This window comes from Aulonocara stuartgranti (assembly GCF_965226115.1).
Source record: "Aulonocara stuartgranti genome assembly, chromosome: 4".
Classification (NCBI taxonomy): domain Eukaryota; kingdom Metazoa; phylum Chordata; class Actinopteri; order Cichliformes; family Cichlidae; genus Aulonocara; species Aulonocara stuartgranti.
The window spans coordinates 6,277,247-6,298,288 of NC_138942.1; the positions used below are offsets into that span (position 1 = coordinate 6,277,247).

Consider the following 21,042-nt stretch of genomic DNA (forward strand, 5'->3'; position numbering starts at 1 on the left):
GCGAGGGAGGGAGAGAAAAGAAAAACGAGCGCATCAATCAAGTAGCTTCTTATTGCCAACAATGAGCTCAGTCTCCTGTGTCCCTTCATTTACAGGACTCACTGGGTTTGGACAGGCTCGTCCTCCCACGCATATAAATACACTGATAACAATTAGACAACATATTTAAAAACTATTTATTTGTTTTTGAGACAGGGAAGGACATATATACAGTATATATTTATATATAACATACTATTCTTTTCTTGCTGTAAAATAAATTTGATACATTAGACTTTGCACTGCAAGTCTTGTCATGATACATATAATACATTTACATATATTGATTTCTACCAGCTAGTCTGTATTCATTTGATCATCCTAGGGTCCTTAATTTCTTTAAAACTGCATCACTTAAAACACATTTTAGCTGCCTTTAGCATGTAGCAGCCCCATAGAAATAGTTTTCTATTACAGTTACGGCAGTAGCAAGCTTATTGCCCAGAAAAATCATTTAATACTGGACTCGTCTGAACCCTGGGATAAACAAAGTCGTCGTCTGGGTTGAACAGCGAACTCTGACATTCAGCGCTGGCTCTGATCCTGTTTGTCTTTGGCTCACACACCACTTAATTATGCTTTAATAACACTGAGTTCACAGAAAAATATTCCTATAAATTTCTTTTGTAAGTTAAACCCCTAAAGGTTTCATTCATGTGTCTCCTAGATGAGTCAAAACAGTATGGCCAATCATGCAAATTTTCCATAACCTGTCAGGTAATACTGCCTTCAAAATGTATAGCTAAGGATGTGTGGAAACATTTTTCTGCACTGGAACAAAAACCAGGCAGCCTGAGTTCGTTTTCCATCCATTTTTCATTTATAAACCCCATTTCTGAAATGTCTGCAAAACCAGTTGCTTTCAATGAGTCACCTTTAACAAAACTAAGTCCTCAAAGTATCATTAGCTTTGACAGAGTCTGAATATAAAAAATATATTTAAACATATATACCTATAAACATCTAACTGGAGTGGACATGGGGATATAAATACAAGTGAAAGAATTTTCACATTTGAAGTTAAACAAACCAAAACATCACAAACATTCCTTTTATAGAAAAGTGCATCTGATTTAAATTGATCTTTACGCTAAAGCTTCTCAGTCAGGGAGGTCTGGGCCAGACACACGTGAACACGAAGAAGGCCCATCACATTAAGGCCTTTAGTTTGACTTTTCAAACAATAAAAAGCGTCATCTGATTTACTTTTATACATACAAGGTTAGTTTATCTACTCCTGCTCTGAGCTACAGCAGGAGGATGTCTGACAGAAAAATTAGTTACTACGAGGTGAAGTTCCACCCTAAACATCCCTTAAACTGTTTATTACATTATTCAGCTCAGTCCCCAGACTGTATTGAAACGCACTGATTTTCTGAATTTACCTGAATGCATTAAGACGGCCTGAAAGAGTAGATATTGTTCTTCTACCTGAAAACTAACTGTTAGAAAAATCTCTCTTAGATCAGGCTAAGCACCTGCATTGCTCCTGTTTGCACCTCTCACACATGAAAACTAGTTTCAAGTGAAATAGCGAAGCATGTCAAAAAAACAAAACACCTGGCAATCGTTGAAAAGTTTCTCAAAATTAAACTTGAGTAAAAAACTAACTAATTTAAACTAATTGGTCAAGTTGGGAGTAACGTGCGTTTCTTACTTTAGCCGCACACGACAACTCTTTGGCAGTTACAAAGTCTTGATTTCTACTTCATGTTTTAAAAAGATTTTTCTTATATATTCTGTTCAAAGACTGCAGGATGACTATTTTCCAGATAAACTAATGTTAGATCCATTCAAATGCAATAAACAGAAAAACAAATGACCCTCATAGTTGTGGAGGATCATCGTCTATTCAAGATAATATCATCAGGCTTTGTGTATTTGTGTCCTATCATGATGTTATCCAAATTTCCTATCTTCCCTTTTACCAAGATAACTAAACCATCCTAAAACATCTTAATTTTAAAGGGGTAAAAACTGAAAAAGTGCATCACAAATAGCTTAAAAAAGAGAGATTTCTTTGTCTCAGAAAGATGGAGATGGACAAGATGGGGAAAACAGAACAGCGATCCTGTCCATTTAGCGACACTGTGGTTCAGCTTACACTTTCGGCTCACTGTAGCTTTAAAATGAGCCTAAGCTGCATGTTTAGATTTAAATACTTAAGGATATCTGGTATTTCTCATAACTGCACAAGTGAATGTAAACATGGGAGCTGATGCAACTGGTGCTTGAGCCTTAACTACATCATTCTGCCTTTGGAGTGCATCATTTGGTGTGTGTGACTGTGTGAGCTTGAATCTATCAAGCTACTTAATCTGTGTTTTGTTCCCCCCTTGTGGAGACTCTTGTAAGAGCACATACTGGCATTTCTAAGGCTTCGTGTTGACTGCCATGGTCAGTGTTGTTTGTGTTCTTTGGATGTGCTTGTGAGAAATCTTCTTTGAAGTATCTGAGTCCTGGAAGAAGCTCAGTGCCCTTAACACTGACATCTCAGTCATCTCTATGTCTGGATTTCTGGGATCTTAAGGAAGCTGCACATGCTGCTGAGGCTACTCTGTGGTTCAGTTCAGAAACCACGCAGGTCTCAACACAGTATCTGGGAGAAAGGGTGTCTGAGCAGCTCCTCAGCACTGGGCCTGTGTTTGGCTTCCACAAAAATGCTGCGGATGAAGTCCCGTGCCTGGTCGGACGTGTGCGAGGGCAGAAGCGGGTTGGTGGGCTGGGTGGCAATCTTGAATATCGCTGCCATGGCCTCATATTCAGCCCACGGTGGCTTTTCTGTCAGCATTTCGACCACTGTGCAACCAAGACTCCTACAAAAGACATACACAATAAATGTAACTTTAATATGACTTACAGTGGAGTCTCAAAACAAGTTGAAACAAATACCACATTTTTTCTGTGCGACTCACTCCTAAAGCCTTACAGGAATGTGTTTGGTGGAAACTTCGACACACACTGTCTGCAGATGGCCTCTGCCACCTATCTGGGAGCATTACTCTCCTTCCAGCACAAACTGAAAACCTGGAACATACCAACTTCTGTAATGACCTGTTTGACTGGCCTTCAGCCAATCACATCACTCGCCTGGTTGGTCACCACCCAATTAGACTGCATGAGGGAATGTGGTCTGCTGTGTGTGGGAGTGTAGTAGAAAGTGGGTTTCATACAGCAGGCTCCTCACTCAGTGTTTTCTTTTGAGAGAACATTGTTACTCCTGCTTACCAAGTAATAGCCTGGTATTTTCACACGTCTCAGCCTCCCCATTCCCTCATTGTGTGATCCTAATTTCATCTTCAAGTGTTTCTGCCCAATAAACTTAGCAGTTTGTTACTTCAATCAAGGTGCTTCATGTGTTTGTTTCACTCTCACACAAGTTTCCAGCACCAATCGCAACAACAAACACCCGATTATTAGTGAATAAAGACTGCTGGTGATCTCATTCACTACTGCAGCTACTGCAGGAGCATATCTTAGCTGTCACTGGGACAGAGGGGGTACATCCTGGACAAGTTGCCAGTCTACTGAAGGATTTGGGTAAAGATACATCTGTATGTAAAATAAGATTTCCGTGACCTGACAACATTAAACCTTGCTTTTTTTACTCTATGTTTAATGTGTAAGTTGATTTGTTAACTGAGAGACACAAAAAACTGAAGTAGAGAATGCTTCATGTATGGATGTTGCTGTAAAGAAGCAGTGTACCAAAAGAATAAAGCAAGGAGGCATAAAAAGATGTACTCAAAGTGCAGTCCTTGAGTAAATGCACAGATTAAGAATATAGTTCTTGTAGTTTTAGTCATTATTTTGTGCCCCATCTAACGCATCCATGTCAACACCAAAACCTGTACCACCATCATGCATTTGTATCAGTTCCATAGTTTCTACTAAGCCTCTCTCTCTTTCTAGCAAATAAACTGTATGTCAGCAAGCCTTTTGAAACGGTGCAGAGGTCAACTTCAGTTTAACACACCGCCTTGATCAACTTGGACAAAACTAAACTGAAGTGGATCTTTTGGTCTTACCAGACATCAGCTTTCCTTCCGTAGCCCTCTCCACTGATCACCTCCGGACTCATCCAGTAGGGGGTGCCGGTTACAGAGCGTATGCCGGTGCCAGACATGCAGATGGTCTGGAGCCTTTTGCTGGCACCAAAATCTCCAAGCTTCACGTTTCCCGCTGAATCCCGCAGGATGTTGGCACCTGAAAGCCACAGTTGATATGAAACATGCAAAATATTACATGTCAATAATCATCATCCACACGCAGTAAGAACCAAGCATCTCATTATAAAATACTAAACGTTTTCTTTCTGCAGAGCATGATGTTTCAGTATCTGCAGTTTAACAGGAATACCTTTGATGTCCCTGTGTACAATCATGTTGCTGTGCAGATAGGACATGCCTTCCAGTATCTGCCTTGTGTACTTGCGGGTGACATTTTCTGTCAGGGCCCCATAGGCCTTCAGCTGATCTTTGACAGAACCCTGACAGGAAGAAATCACAGGTTTTACATGGTAACGCCTTAAAACAACAGCTTAACAAGTCAGAGATAGTGAATGCAATAAAGAGTAAAGACAATGAGCTAAGAAATCAAGTTAAAAAGCTGAAGATGACAGAAGAATGAAAAGGAAACAAACATGTGTTTCTCAGCCAGTTATTCAATAACAAACAACTGCATATGAGTAAAGAAAAACATTATTTTACTTTCCCCGCTTAAGTAAAATCACACATTGTCACTTTCTGTCACTAGTTTCTAGAATAGTTAAAAAACAAAAAACTGCCCAGTTACTGTGAGCTACAGTGGTCAAATCGCTTTACTGAATAAAAAAATATGTTTATATTGTCAACACAGCAATGCAAAACATTAACTCGTGGACATTTGTGTCTTTGTTGCCCTCGTGCGACTGGTTTCAGTCCTACATGCAATGGAAATGAACACACAGCCTGCGATTGAGCAAATGATTATCATGAAAACAATCACTGCTCTGCCTGAATCTGTAAAATGAGAGCTGCTGAGACTCACCCCCGGCATGTACTCCATGAAAATAGTGAGAGTTTTCTCATTGTGATCCCTCAAACAACCGTAGTACTGAACAATGCGCTCGTGATGTAGGTTTTTCAGCAGCTGGATTTCGCACTCTAAAGCGCTGACCTCCTGCACAGAACAGTGAACACAGGGAAAATTAAAAACTGAAGAAAGGGCAACAAATAACAGAAAATCTATAATTTTTCAACATCTTTGCATTTTTATGGATTTGCAAATTGCACAATGTGGATTTCAGCTACAGCTAATTCCCGCCCCAGACCCTGTTATATCAGTTAGCATTACACAGTCATCATAAACAAATGCAGCCATAAACAAATGCTACTTTTTCTTTACTGCATGTGAAGTCAAGCCAAAAGTGGAAACTAATGCAGGGAGTCAATAAAAGCCAACAGCACAGTTCCCTAAAAGTAGTTCCTGTGTTTACTTCAGAGAATTAGGCCACAGCAGAGAGAGAGAGACAGAGAGAAAGGAAGAGTAGGAACTCAGAGGGACACAAACTAATCCCCAGGTCCCAGCACTGAAGCTGCTTTAACAGAAGCAAATACTGAATCACATTTGCTACAAGCAGGAGGTGGGAGTGGGGGTGTGAAGGGGTAACAAGAGGTCAATGCAATGCTGACCCATCGCCCCTCCGTCACCACTGCAATATCTGGCTGCTCTCAGATACAGGAAGTGACAGTGCGTGTTTTCTCTGTGGCAGACAGGAAAAGAAATTAAAATGGGGAAGAGGGGGGTTGATGGTGGAAGGACAACTTCTACGATGCATTCCACTTTTAGTTTGTTGATTTTCCTTCCAGCAGGCTTTTATTTTTGTCTCGGGGGATAAAATAAAATTGGAAGCTTGAATCCAGAGCCGTAGCTAAACTGTGGATGTTGGTTGATTTATTAATCCCATGCTCAGCTATTCCTGCTAACAATCTACATTCCAGCATAATGACCCGAACAGATTATCGTATGAAGTCACACTTGGCACATTTTCAGCTGGACATTGGTCCCGACTCATGACTTGTCAGTAATGTGCAAGCTTGAGTTTGACATTAAAAAAAACAAGAAGAAAAAAACGATTTCATCATTCATGAGATATACAGTAAAAAGAGGATGTGATGTAACCTTCTGACAAACAATTTTAATGTACAAGCAAAAGCAAAAGTTTGCAAATATACAACATGTGAGCATGACAAGAAAGTCACCGTGGAAATAAGAGTACCAGGGAGAGAAATAGTGAGAACACCCACACACGTGAAAAAAAAAAAAATTCTGCTTATGAAGGTATGCATAACCATCCGTGTCAATGAATATCTCCTAGCTCCTCACCTTACTGGTCTCAGGACTGTCAGGATCAAACTGGACTTGCTTGGCAGCCAGCTCTCTCCCAGTATCTACATCATAACACAGGTAAACCTGACCAAACGCGCCCTGGCCCAGAAGCTTCCCTCGGCGCCACGTCACCGGAGCACTGGGCGCTGAAAACAAACAGACAAAAAACAAAAAACAAAACATTTGTTGGTTGTTGTTTTATGTATCCATTCATTCTCTTCCACTTATCCTTTTCAGGGTCGCACGGGGCTGGAGCCTTTCCCAGCTGTCTTAGGGCGAGAGGCAGCGTACACCCTGAACAGGTCGCCAATCTGTCGCAGGGTTAACACATATACACACCTCATACTCACATTCACACCTATGGGCAATTTAGATTTTCCAATTAACCTATCCCCACTAACTGCATGTCTTTGGACTGTGGGAGGAAGCCGGAGTACTCAGAGAGAACCCACACAAACACGGGAAGAACATGCAAACTAAACAGACAGAAAGACGCCAGCCTAATGGTGGAATTGATCTCAGGACTGTTACACAACTTCCTTAAATGGTCATTTCCAGTTACAATTTCAAATCCAGTCTTTAAGGCAGACTTGGCTCCAAGTACCCGGAGTTAAAATTGTCATTTGACCGAACTTCCTGTCAAATTTAGTTACAAGTTTCATTTACCGACACTATAATTTTGCTCCCGTGGGTGATTTTATGAAGAGGATGAAATCAAATGGTTTTTTCTTTATGATGCAGTATAACAGGAACTATCATGATTGAGATAAGCTTCAGCTGAAAAAAATAATTAGCGCTGTTGACTCATTTATTCACCTCTGTCACAAGCACTGCGTATGAAGTTTTTTATTAAAAAGTTGTGTTTTACTCACACTTATGGGGAACAGAACGATCCTGGGGGCGTAGCCTGCCTTGTGCGTCGACCTGCTGCCAGCTGCCCAGACTCTCCTCACTGCCGTTGAGTGACCGTCTTGAGGGCACTAGAGTGAAAAGGTTCCCCTGAGGGCGACGAATCCGTGGAAACGTTCGGCGACCTTGAGGAGAACAGGAAAGAGTGCGGCTGATTCTAATATAACATTGTGAATGGTGAGACTAAGGAAGGCTATACTACAGATGGAGGCAGTAGGAAAAAAATTTTACCTACTTGAAAAATGCTACATATATAGTAGATATCATTAATCTCACCTTCACTGTTGTCCTTATAAGGGAGGGACACAAGGTACCTTCGAGGAAAGGTGCCTCCCTTCCCTGCAACCCTGTCATACACATGATTCTCCCGATCTGAAAACAAACACCCAGAGTGTCATAGCTCAGCAGGAAGCTGCAGTTGAACAACAGTTTAGTTAGCTGCACGGTGTCACGTACCATTAAATTTAGCTTCTTTGATACTCTATTTTGTAGCTTGTACTTACAAAAAATGCTGTTCATGTAAGCTTGCAGTCAGTTTACATTATCACTGACAAGAAAACACTGATTAACAAAAGTAGATAACAGATAAATTATTATTAAATGATTATATTGTGTATAATATAATCTTTACCCAACTTGTCTTCAGGGCTTTAAAGACATACTAAGGTATTGACTGAATGCACACATTGTATGTCTTATTACATGAGTGCTGTAATCATCTTTCTATATAGGTAATGGAGATACTTGGCTTGGCTGTTACCTGAGCACTCTTGACGATTATCAGGGTAACTCTTGGCTCTGTGCATGCGAGACTTCCTCAGTGAGGGGCTGTGAAAGAGGAGCGGGAAGGATGAAGACTGAGGTATGTTCAGAAGCCTTCCCATAATGAGCTAAGCATTTCATCAGCAAAACATTGCATTTATTTTATTTTCCAAATACCAGTAGTTGAAATGTAATGGAGAAGCTCCTGGTAGGAGGCATCAGTGTTAGTTTTACATTTAGCAGGCAGAGCCTGTTTGTCACCTGTCTGAGTTGCTGTCCAGAGACTGGCAGCTTCCAGAAATTGAGTTCTCTGCACTGCTCCAGGGATCCAGCACCTGCACAGGGCACAATGGAAAATTCAGAGTGTCCGTTTTTATGCGTGTGTGGTTTGCGTACACACAGGACTATGTTTTTGAAAACTTTCATTTTCTGTAGAACAGCTGCACTGGAAAATGGAGATGAGCAAATCTGGGGAATTCACCGAGCACTTAGTTCAGCTTTTTATTCCCAAACTTAATTTGAACTTCTTAGGAACATGTTTACAAAATCTCATCATGTCAGCCTCACAGCCCATTAAAAACCAAAGTCGGAAAAGATCTTAATTGAATCTCATAGGTAAACAAATCTTAAAAGTCGTAATCACAAAGACACAAGATCCATATGATTTCTATTATAAGTTTTCTTTTCCCCCATTATGAATAAAGAGATGGCTCACGCATTGATCGCTGGTTTCTGGGATGAACTCTCCCTCACTGTTTATGCTGGTGTATGAACCTTGGCGGGCAATCCTCTGCTGGCGTTCAGGGACGTAGCCAGGAGGTGGGGAACTACGCCCTGTGTTCTGAGAACCTGGAATCAGTCAGAAATGATGTGTATTAGCAAGTTACATGTTTGCCTGATTTTAAAAATTGTTAGGCTCTGTTCCTCTCAACTGAAACTAATTTTTATTTTCCTGTACACATGAAAGTCGGACATGTTGCTGTTGAGACTACAGTCAAAAAACTCGATGACACATCCATGTTGTAATTTTGGGGGTTTTCTTCTTGCTGACCAACAAAGATAAGGCAACAATGAGAACTAGTTTCAGCATTTAAACTTGTTATGATGCAAAGCTCTCAAGCCTTCTAGGAGCTACTTTGACCCCTCCTCTTCTAGAGGGGGAAAAAAAAAAATCCTAAAACAGACCACTGGTCCGCCACACTAATAGCATTCTGTAATCTGATTGGCTGCTGTCCAGCAGGCATCGTCTAGTGATGGTGAACAGGAAAAGGAAGAGGACCCATTGCAACAAGGGGAAGCAAAAGACACACCAGTACAAGAGAGTAAAATAAGACAGGCAAGGAAATCAAGGCACAACAAAAATATCCATAACTGATAATTCAGTAACTCTCAGGAGATATAATCCAGTTCAAGTCAATCAGATCTCTTTTTTTCTCAAATGAGTAAAATTGTGAAGAACTTTAAATAGACCAGAAATCACAGTATTTACCAGTTGATAGGTGACGCCCCCTGGGCTCGGAGCTTTGGTACACTGTGCTCACATCTCCAGTGGAGTGGGAGGATTTGATCCTCACCTGCTTACATGGCACGTGGTGGGAAGGAGAGGACGCCTGTAGTTTGGGAAAAGATAGGAGAACAGAAGATGTGAACAATGCTTTAACACATTTAACAATTTCCTCATGTCATCAAACCAGTTAGTGTCGGTAAATCAGGAACTTGGGTATTTCAGAACATGGCGCTGTGGTGGAGAAATGGTAGTGATGCAACTGTATGCTGTAAATGCACGCCCCTGTGTGTGTGTGTGTGTGTGTGTGTGTGTGTGTGTGTGTGTGTGTGTGTGTGTGTGTGTGTGTGTGTGTGTGTGTCTTGAGTCTTACATTGCTGTGCTCCTGAGTGAGAAGCAGTATCCTGATGCTCTTCATGTTGGAGCTCCGGTCTAGTAAGTCGATTGCCTTGTCAAGGTCATCCTGTCCTCGCAGAGGAATGGACAACTGCCAAGAAACCAGACAACAAAAAGAACACACACATTCAAAATGACATGGAAACAAATTCTTGCCAACATTTACAAGCATACACAGGCTGCTGTTCAAACGTAAAATGCACGAACATTAAATCAACACAGAAAACAGACATGCAGGAAGGCACAATTGAGCGAATGAGAATTGGAAAGTTGATAACGGATGATCCATTACTCATGTTTCCATTTACCAAATTACTTGCCCTTCCTCAAAAGAGGATTTACAACTACTATTTAAGAACATAACATCTTAAGATTTAAAGTACAATTTCCTGCATCTTTTACTTGACTCTGAACATGTCTCGACTCAACGATCCGTCAAATTCTTGAGGAAGGAGCAGCTGTGGGTGGGTGGTTGGGTGAAGGGGGCGGGGGGGGGGGGGGGGGGGCACAGTATAACACTTTACCTCATTGTTCATATAATGCAGGTCTAGCTGCTGGCCAAAGACCGTCTTGACTTTCTGCTGAATTTCCTCAAACTGTACAGGTCGTCCAAAGACCAGGATCCTGCAAAAAGAAAAGCAGCAATGAATCATCCAGACAAAGGAATTATGAAAGATTTACACCAGTTGGTAAAGAAACTGCATTAAATTACGTGCACACATGCAAACAAAATACACAAGCTGATGTTTTGAGTGTGTGCAGATTTTTCTATGTACACCTTGCATATTTGTGGTTTATGTTGGCAGTCGCTGGCTAACCACAGTCCTTTCCCCTTCTCTTCTCCAGCTCACATACCAGTCTGAATGAAGTGTGTGTCAGACTGTGAGAAGTGCTCTTTCATGAACTGGAACATGTGACAACAGCTGCATGCCTAAGTGAATGTGTTTATGTCTCCTCCATAAGTTATTAGTCCCTCTCACTTGCATATGAACGTATACTACTGGAAAGCACGATAGCCACACATTCTCAACATGCATGTTAATGCAAACCACGCCAAACTCACCTCCTCTCTCCTGAGAACTCAAACTTTATCCTGACGTCGTCCTGAAAGAAAGCAGAAATAGCAAGCTCAAAGAGTGCTAATACAGTAATGTACAAAAGTCTCAAGTAACTTCTCATTTCTTTATATTTTGCTTTCCAGGAGCCAGATTTTCTGGCAATTTTTTAAAAAGTGAGCAGTGGTTTGCTAATCTTAATGCAAGTCTTTAAAAGATTTTCTTTTGGAGATTGACTGCTTTTTCACTCATTATTTAGACCAGTTGTCGTTGTACCTGAACCTTTTCAGAGAAATGTTGTTTTACTCAAAGTTGTATCTACACATAACTAACAACTTAGGAAAGAACCTATTTTAAATTGCGTCTTCTGATTCTTTGTTACTAGCAGCCCGGTGGAAAAGCACATAATTATTTCTTGTTTCTTTACTGAATCTATGTAAAATGCCAATGAGAACAAAGTTTAAGCCCTAAACAGTATTCTTACACCAGTAAGATGATTCGCGAAGAGCTATATGCTGCACACTTGGCATATCTTATGCAGTGTGTCCTTAAAATTTTAAGGAAACTAGACAAGCAGAACAAAAATTAGGTGGCAAAGATTCGGATGAGTCATGTCTTTAAGAAATAAGAAAAAGAAATCAAATTTAGACCTGACACAGGCCTTTGCATTTTGTCCTCCAATTGATCCATCTACTGTTCACTGAACCCTGATCAGAAATGGTCTTAGTGAATAGCTGTCAAGAAGCCATTCTTAAGGAAGGGAAACAGGGAGAAAAGCCTGAGGTGTGCCAGACTCCACGAGAACTGGAGTGAAAATCAGTGGCAACAGGTCTTACAGAGTGATCAATACAAATTCCAAATTTTTGGTTCAAATCGTCAGTACGTGCGTCAAATGACGTCAGAAAAAAGGGCCAAGAATGAGTGTCTACAGCCATCTGTAAACCACAATTAAGGCTCTGTCTGGTTTGGGGCTGCAGCCAGTGGTGTTGGGAATCTTGTCAAAACTGATGGAATTATGCATGAAAAAACATACTGTCAGATTTTGATCCACCATGCAATACCATCTAGAAAGTGTGTGATAATATCCCCAAACACACTTCCAAAGCATATAGGTATAGAAAAAACACAATGAAACTCCAGCAGTCATGGATTGGCCTCCTCAAATGATAGATCGTATTATTACTGAAGTGGCGTGGAATCAGACAGAAGGCAACAAAAGGCAGCCAACATCCTAAGAATGTCCCTCAAGACGTCTGTAAAATTATTGCTGAAGATTAATTGAGTAAATTACAAGAAGGCTTGCCTAAGAGAGTTCAGGCTGCACTGAGGAGTAGTGGTGATCATACCAATTAGACTTCACCTGTGGGTCTCACACAAAGCCGAGCCAATGTGTACCTCTTTCATTTCTTAGAGAACTTGCACTCGTAACAACTGCAAATAAAGTTACCGAGATTACATGGATAGCCAAGCAGAGAGAGAATTTCTTGTTATAATTCTACAGGAAACAAACTTATTCACCTTCTTGTAGAGTTACATGAGGAGATTGCTTCCTGACTGACCATCAGAAAACATGAAGCTACAGCCAGGATCCGACTGGAAACGGAGAGATCAGCTAACATGGTCCTGTCCAAAGGTAACAAACTGCACCTACCACCAGCTCTAAATCTTACCAACTAAGTTATTTCCCATTGCTTTCATTTGGACAAAAAAAACAAAGTGTAATACTGGAAATTGAGGACAAAACTACAGCTTAGGATTCAGGATGCTGACCATTAACCCATGAACAGCAACAACCCGGGTCAAATTTAACTTGGATGTATTTTTCTCTTTTAAATATTGTCATATCACTACTATTACTATCCCCCACAATTTGCATTATTATATCCCGGGCAAAGATTCTTCAAACAGCCCACGTAAAACTGTGAAATGAGGAAGAATTTGTTTCTACTACTTGTGAACTTTTCCATTCTACCTTTGGACAAAACTAGGGTCCTTGCTCCCTAGTGTCCAATTTCTTTTGTAAACTTGTCAGGTGCTCACATAAGCTTTATATATATACACACACACTGTACAGATAAAAGTGAAGTATGTATATCAATCTTTAGATGCAACTTTTGCAGGAATGGGAACGAGTTTTATTTCCCCAGAACGTTGCTTTGGGCAAACACCAAGATTAAATTTTAGGTGGGCCAAGTGCCACTTTTTCTTTTTTCTTTTTTAGAAAAGCTAAAAAATTATTTGACAAATTGGTGGTGACTTTGGAAATTCATGTAATTTTGCTAAAACTATGTACCATGTGCGTCAGGAGAAATACTAAAAGCATCAAAAAATTTTGCCAAATAGTCCTGGACACTTACACTGAGCTCTATTAAAGAAGTTTTCTCTAATAAAAATTCTTTGCTTGACACATTTGTCCCCCTGATCTCTAGACTCGGGGTTTTAAATTGAATTATAGAACAATTTATGTTTATTATGTTATGATTATGTTTATTAAACTCATTTCTCACTACATGACTTAGAGAAAATATAGTCCTTCAAAACACAACATTACAACGGATTCATTTAAGACACAACAACTGAGGAAGCAGCTTATGAAGACAAACAAATTTATAGGGTTTAACCTTTGTTTAGACCTGTTTCTAAAGGGTCTTGCCTAATAAATGACAACTTTATGTCTTCAGAACTGCATTGCAAAACTCACCTTATGTGTTTTTAGACTCACAAAATCTTGATGTTGTGTATTCATATTGGATCAGCATGTTTTGTTTTTGATTTGTAAGATTTTAAGTTCTTCAGTTTCATTAATTTTCTGAAATTTTAGATAATTAATTCTTACTTTATAGCCAAATTGCGATGGACTGATGCTGTACCTGTCTGTTGGCCTGTGCTGGTGTTTTGGGTTTACCGCTGTCATGAGACAACACAGGCTGCCGCCGCGTCATCTGGAGAGCAACGAGGTCCTTCATTATAGAGTGGAGAGCCTGCCTCTCATCTACAGGGGAAAATAGGTTGGCAAAAAGCAGACAATTAGACAGTGGATTAACAAATGAGTGGTGTGAGCACGGCACAAAGTGAAAGACATATGAGCTCTGCACTAAAAGGTGTGAAAAGACAATCAGTCATCTTTAATTGCAGCTTTATTGAAACTATCCTGTGACTGAGTATTGGAGGCTTGAAAGAAGTACTTTGTTTTTGATAGCCTTATTCCCACATTTGATCTCAGGGCAAGTTCTGTCTTGTCTGGAAAAGCTCACGAAAGAAAAATATTCCCCTTGTATAGCTTGGACAGACATCATACAGCCCTGGGGCTGAACCAGACCCCTATCTCCAGAATGCTGAAAACCAGTCCTCTTCACCTGACTGTCTGGAGAAGCAAGTCGCACCAGCTATGCCCTCGGGGATGGTGATTGGTGTGTTTGTGTCTGTTTTTAATGTTGTTTAGAAAACTATACTCTAAGACTTACTCATTGTGGCGTTGTTTGTGATCGAGGTCTACAAACCAGTCTTCGGAAACTTGCAGGGTTGCCTCTGCTGTGCCAACCAACTCCCAGAGCCTTTAGTGGTAAACACAGAAATCAATTAGTTATGAGAATAAAGCATGCAATAATTGAGGTAAGAACAGATAAGACAAAGGGCATCATTAAAAACTTGCACTACCTTACTGGTAAATGTTATTGGAGACAATAGAAAAAAAAAGGAATCGCAGAATAAGACCAGAACGCTGGCATGACAAAGAACTTGTTATATTGTACCCGTCTTATATGAAATTACAGTAATGAAATTACACATTAGTGTTTAATGTGTTTCAGAGAATCTCTTTTTCATTTACAACACAAATCTCTTCTCATTCCTTGCAGGCACGTAACTGAACCCTGCAGACCACAGACCTAAAGAGTTTTTCTGACTGCAAGGCTAGGCGAATGAGAAAGTGTGCAGTGCATGTGAGAATGTGTATTGTGAGTTTGCCCATGAGAAAGAATGACAGTTGGAAACGGCTGAAATTCAAGCTGCCCTGGCAGTGATTATTCTGGCTTTGTTCATATGGGAAAAATGTTCTTTGTGAGGAGTTTTCTGCTGTTTCAAGTAATTACCAGCTTTAAACAGCCTCCTTTGCACGAGCTGCAAAACTCAAAGTTGGTTGTGTCATAACTCCATTGTTGATGTTAACAAGGCAATATTATCAGCCCTGCTCAAGGCGTCAACAGCATTATAAACTGAGGCATTTCCTTCAATGGAGAGGGTTTCCCTCATATTTGTACCAATAAACCATGGAATTTAAACTAATTCGGCAAAGGCAAATACAAAGCACTTTAGAGTTTCTTGAGACTTTGAGGTCTCAACACAAACTTCGTTTTCACAAATGCCCCAAATAATGAGTAAATATTGTTCAGTCAACCAGACACAAGTGACTCACTGCCAGCAACTACAGTTTAAAACAGCTGTTCCCCCAGAAACGCACCGACTTGTTTCTCACCCAGTTCTGATACCTCAATGTAATATCTGGTGATATTATGTAGAAACTGTGTACCACACAGCACCCTTAGGAAGATGTTTATGACCAGAAACTTGAACCCACACTTGACACATGCTTTATTTTTCTTGAAATATACTGCAGCAAATCAATCCCTCTACACAAATTCTATCATTAGCTGCTGAGTAAGTCTTGAAAACTAAGGACTGGTTTGATTTAGAATATAGCTGTGACTAAAAAAACCCCAGTCAAAGAAGGTCAGACAAGAAGCTGAACAGTGTCTGAGTCTGGAGCCAACAGCAGAGGCTGTCCGTCTGTATTCTGTAGTCAAAGGCTGTCTTAAAGGAAAACAAGAACTCGAGAAACTCTACTGTACATGAAATAAGCAGCATCGGCACCTGAGGCAACTCATTGACTTTGTGGCTTTCTGGGTAATAATCACCCACAGGAATGCAGGGCATGTCCGTCTGTGGTCGCCGGAGCGTTGCCACATTGCTTTCAAGCTTATGCTACTCTCAAGTTGCCCTGCCAACGGTGAAGGTGCCAAATAGTTTTGTCCTGCAGTCCTTGAACTTGTTTATAGCATCTAATTCCAAAGTAAATAACACTGAATTTATGCAGCGTGTATTTCTCACTGCTGCATTAGTGTACAGACACTTGAGGTAACATAGAGCAATTACCTCATGCATTACCTAAAAAAATGTGTGAGAAAGAGAACAGTCAACACAGTATTTAGAAACAAAACCTCAACTCAAGTGGTCCTTATGGTCAACAGCACAACAACAAGCTTCTCTGTCAAGTCCCCAAGCTACCCTCATCTCTCTCTTGCTTCTCCTGATTTTAATTACCTCCCAAGTGGAATTCGGGGAATTCAATGGAGAGTAAAGCTGCACTGTACCAGTCCAGTCAGCTGTGCCTGCTTTATTTTCCTTGTATCGCATTTCCAGGACTAGCAGGATTTACATGGATTTTCCTCCACCCTCTCTTCTCTGTCTGCTTTAAGAGGTGTTTAGTCTGAGGCTGTTTTTCTCAGCCACAGTCCCCTGTCTCAAGCCCGTGATGCATTAGGACTGAGGGCTTCGCAGCAAAATCCCATGGCCTGATGTCTGTCCTGTTTCAGGTGCACATGTGCTTTTCATTTAGTGCAACCCACCACATTTAAATATTGCAATCTCAACAAAGAGCTTGTGCTTGTGTTGGCTACGTGAAGTCTTAGAACGTCCTCTGTAGTGTTTTCACACATGGAAATACACTGAAAGTCAAAGCTTATGTACAATGTACATCAAAATGTTCATTGTGCATGTTAATATGAAAACCACCGAAAAAGATTTAAAGACAGAAAGCTGGCACCTTCTGTTGCATTCATGGATAGGCTTGCAAAAGTGTTGTGAATAAAGACAACTTTGTTTTAAAGCTAATATACTACTGTATATTAGCTTTAAAACAAAGTTGTCTTAGTAGCAGGAGTTGGCAATCAAAGTCAGATGTATCCAGCAAATGGGCCCATTGCTTACTCCTCAATACAAATGTGACAAAAATTAAACTCTAACCAGGATGGCGTGGGGAATAGCCTATAGTGAGCTCTGTTCTAGGTTCATAGTTGCATTTAAACCTAGCCTTTCAAAGCATCCTCTAATATGTCTCCTCTCAATACTTCATCATGCAAAATATTGCAGTTAGTAAGCAATTGCATCACTCATTATCAATTCTCTCTTTTCCTTTAAATAGTAACATGAAGTCATTCAAGGTTAGTTTTCAACAGTAGTTGTTAAGAAAACAAACTTACATCTGCAGATACACAAACGTCTCTGTGTATCTGGAAGTTCTGACACAGAAGTCCTGACTTATCGTCCATAAAACAGATTTATGCTTTTATATGCCCATAACTAATCTGGCCCAAAGACTTCCCGTATTGACTTAAGTCAAGATAAACTCTGTCACACTTAAATTTAGACCTTTGAATATTGTCAAACGACTATACTTGAGTGTAGGTGTTCATTGCCATCTCAGACTTCACTGACACACTCTCTTTCCTGTGCTGCTCTGGAATTCAGATCAATAAAAATAACTGCACAGTGGAGCTTTGGGTACAAGTTATTAATTTAGCTGTTGAGTTGATTTTTGTTCAGTTGTTTGAATTGCCACCTTATCATGATGGAGGGGTTTGTGTGCACACATGATCCCAGGAGCTATGTTGTTGAGTGCTATTTGCCCCTGGTATGGTCTCCCAAAGCAAATTGGTCCTGTTTGAGGGGCCAAACTAAGAGTGATTCACAAGATGAAGGAAAAACAAACAAACAAACAAACAAAAAGGGGCATGGATACCCTGGGATAGGGTTACTGGGGTCCCACCCTGGAGTCAATCGCTGGTTGGGGGTTAAGTTTGGGAGGAAGGGGGCAATCCACAGCAGTGATTTGGTCAGGCGGATTGACTTTGTGATTGTTTTTGTTATCAGACCATCTGCCTGTTGCAGTTTGTGTTGGACACTCAGGTAAAGAGATGAGCAGAGCTGTAAACTGATCACCACCTGGCTATAAGTTAAAACAGGTGGTGGTAGAAGATGCTGGACAGACTTGGCGTACCCCAAACGTATAGTGAAAAACACGGGTCTGAGAGTCTGGGGAGGCAATGAAGCAAGACTTTCGGTCTCACTTGGCAATTATGGCAAACTGTCAGGTGACTCAGGAAGGGGAAGCAGCTTCCTGCTCACGCTGTTTACAATGGGGATGGGGTTCTGCTGACCTCAATAGAGGATATAGTCACTTCTCAAGCCCACTGATACACCTTCTGCAGTAGAAGCAAAGTCTGGGGACAAGGAGGGGTGACTGGCCCATTACTGTGACTGATTTTGAAGTAGTCAAAAGCTCTTTAGTGGTCGAGCCCCTGGGGTGGATTAAATTTGCCCCGAGTTCCTTAAGACTCTGAACTTGTGGCTGTCTCGTTTGACATGCTTCTGCAGCATCACTTGGAAGTTTAGGATGATGCTTCTGGCCCTTTGTTGCAGATTCTGTTCATAACTTTTATGGACAGAATTTTTAAGGCATAGCCACATGGCAGAGGGCTTCAGCTTTGGCAACCTCAGGATCACGTCTCCGCTCTTTGCAGATGATGTGGTTTTTCCGTACTAATCAGGCAGTGATCTCCAGCGTAACATGGGTTGGTTTGCAAGCAAGTGTTAAGTAGCTGGAATGAGAACCAGCACCTCCAGGTTTGAATCCATGAACCTCAGCCAGAAAAGGGTGGATTGCTGACTCCAAGCCAGGGACGAGTTACTGCCTGATGCTCTCCCTTATTGAAAAGATGAGGAGCTCAGTGATTTGGGAGGGACTCACATCAGAGCCACTACTCTACTATTGATAAAAGCCAGTTGAGGCGGTTTGGGCATCTAACTAGAATTCCTCCAAGTCCTGTGCTAGGAAGGTTTTTTTGAGCCAAACTGGGAGAAGGCTCCAGGGTAGAAAAAGCACACACTGGAGAGATAATGTCTTGGCTGACTTGGAAATGTCTCAGCAGTCCCCCAGATGAGATGGAGTGCCCACGCAACCCGAACCGGATAGATACAGAAAATGGAACAGAATGGAATGACACACATGCTTGAGGAAGATAAGCTATTAAATTTTGTAAGCACAGCTGTTATATATTCACTATGGAATATGAATTTAATTTTTTTTCTCAATTAAAAAGGTGGAAAGCTGAATGGCATTTTCAACCCTGACTGATTAAGACAAGAGACCACACACAAATCATTTTAGAAAATACTACAACTACAATCAATATTCATTTTCAATTCCCTCCAGCTTTTTATACCGTCAATTTCTTAGACTTTATTCAACTAATTCAGCAAAACAAATAATTTCCAGGACATAGCCTATTCAATAATAATAATAATAACAATAACAACAATAATAATAATAAACCCGACCCACGTAAATAATTAGAAAAGTTTACATTTCTGTTTTTGGCAGACAGATATAAAAAATATTTCAAATATATACATTTTTTCCCTGTCGCATGAACACAGCGCATAATTTACACCTGTCACTACTCTCAGGTGTAGCTCACAACCCTCACCTGTAGAGTCGGCAGGTCAGGTCAGGTCAGGTCAGGACCGAGGTTCTCCCGCGTACAGCCGACTGGTCACCGTAGTCTAGCGGCAGGAATGACGCAGTAGGTCCAGCTGTTGTTAACGTCCATTAGTGTCCTCGGTCAGACCAACACACCAAAGAGTGTGAGTGACTGTAAAGGTGCCATCGGCGGGGCTGACCCCCCCAGGTACCGGGGCTTGTCTTCTTTAACGGAAAGTTAGATCACACACACAAACCGATTCTTTCCAGGTTGTAAAAACAAGCACGGTCACAAGAGGCAGCTGTAAGCCTCACAGAGAAAATGTTCCGATGGGAAAACCTACATCAAACAGCTCCAGCTGTGGCCCAGAGGCAAACTTTTGCGCCGTTGTAGCCTCGGATCCTTGGAAAACTTAAATTTCCAAAACATCTTTAGAAGTCACACTAAAAATCGATGAATTTAGAAATGTATTCAGAGCCGTGTCCCATTACAGTGTTAAATACGAACAAAAGCTGCCAAACCAAAGTGTAACAGTAACCGTATGGCCTGTATGAAATCCATTTGTGGGTAGCAGCTCGCCAGAGGAAAGACCGTACGATTTCCGTGATTCTGATGGCCTCTCTTCCTGCTAAGTTTGCAGGTTTTCCTCGACCGTGGTTCCAGGTTTAAATCCACAATATTCTAGGCAGAAGATGTTTTTTATTCTCATTGTTGCATTGAACATAACTGCATCGCATTGCAACGTGATTGATGATATAACATAATCGGGGAAGAATACACGAAGGCCTATCTGGCCTATAAAAATGTGCAGATTAATTTAATTGAGATAGCACCGTTCTGGGTTCAGACTTAAAAATAACAGACTATTGGGACATTGGCAGAAAAAAGTACTACATTTGAGTTTATTATATACTTTAACCAGATGCGTTATGTCATGCGAAGCCAAGTAAGATAAAGTCCATCGATGTTTAAACTTCGCAGGGCTGCAGACTCTAAAATTGTAGATCCTGGAGTATTCATATAAACAGCAAAGTGATATTTAAAAAATAAACAAAAAAACGTACATTAGACGAGCTCGGTCTGTTTTTAGCGACAGTAACAAAGATGTCGTTTGTTGAAAGGAACCAGCGGTCGTCCACAACTTTTCCGAACCAAAACAAAGCAAGAAATAATCTTCAGCTGAATACGTCAAACTTCCTGACAGAAAAAATATCGCCACCGGAACCAGCTTTTATGCTTCCAAGAAGTCAAGAAAACGGCTCGAAAAGGTTGTATCCATGTTTCCCAGATGCTTCACTGTCCGGCATCCAAACGCAAGTAATAACGATGATTTAATCCCGGGGGGATTTCTGACTCCTAAACTATCTAAATTAGAGCCGAGCAGCCGCGGGGACGCGCTGTTACTCGGTGGAAGTCTTCTTTCTGGAGCGCGCACAATATTATTGGAGGGGCGGACCAGCTGTGACGTCGT

General features: G+C 40.9%; 1 protein-coding gene across 1 annotated transcript; it reads right to left on the reverse strand.

Moving 5' to 3' along the window:
• Window positions 1-159: 159 nt before the first annotated feature.
• map3k3 (mitogen-activated protein kinase kinase kinase 3) lies at window positions 160-21,009 on the reverse strand. Its single transcript, XM_082529736.1, has 17 exons — window positions 19,578-21,009; window positions 14,499-14,588; window positions 13,905-14,026; window positions 11,043-11,083; window positions 10,504-10,603; window positions 9,957-10,070; window positions 9,569-9,689; window positions 8,795-8,928; window positions 8,341-8,414; window positions 8,078-8,145; window positions 7,594-7,689; window positions 7,281-7,442; window positions 6,406-6,554; window positions 5,068-5,199; window positions 4,399-4,528; window positions 4,068-4,245; window positions 160-2,855 (listed from the first exon to the last, which is right to left on the reverse strand). The coding sequence occupies exons 2-17, from the start codon at window positions 14,500-14,502 to the stop codon at window positions 2,627-2,629; spliced, it is 1,854 nt and encodes a 617-aa protein (XP_082385862.1). The 5' UTR covers window positions 14,503-14,588; window positions 19,578-21,009; the 3' UTR covers window positions 160-2,626.
• Between the last annotated feature and the right edge of the window lie 33 nt (window positions 21,010-21,042).

Excerpts from the sequence above, each read along its gene's own strand:
- map3k3 (XM_082529736.1), bottom strand. Across the intron at positions 9,690-9,956 it reads TCACTCAGGAGCACAGCAAT|GCGTCCTCTCCTTCCCACCA; the intron begins GTAAGACTCAAG and ends CCCAAACTACAG. Across the intron at positions 7,690-8,077 it reads TAATCGTCAAGAGTGCTCAG|ATCGGGAGAATCATGTGTAT; the intron begins GTAACAGCCAAG and ends GTTTGTTTTCAG.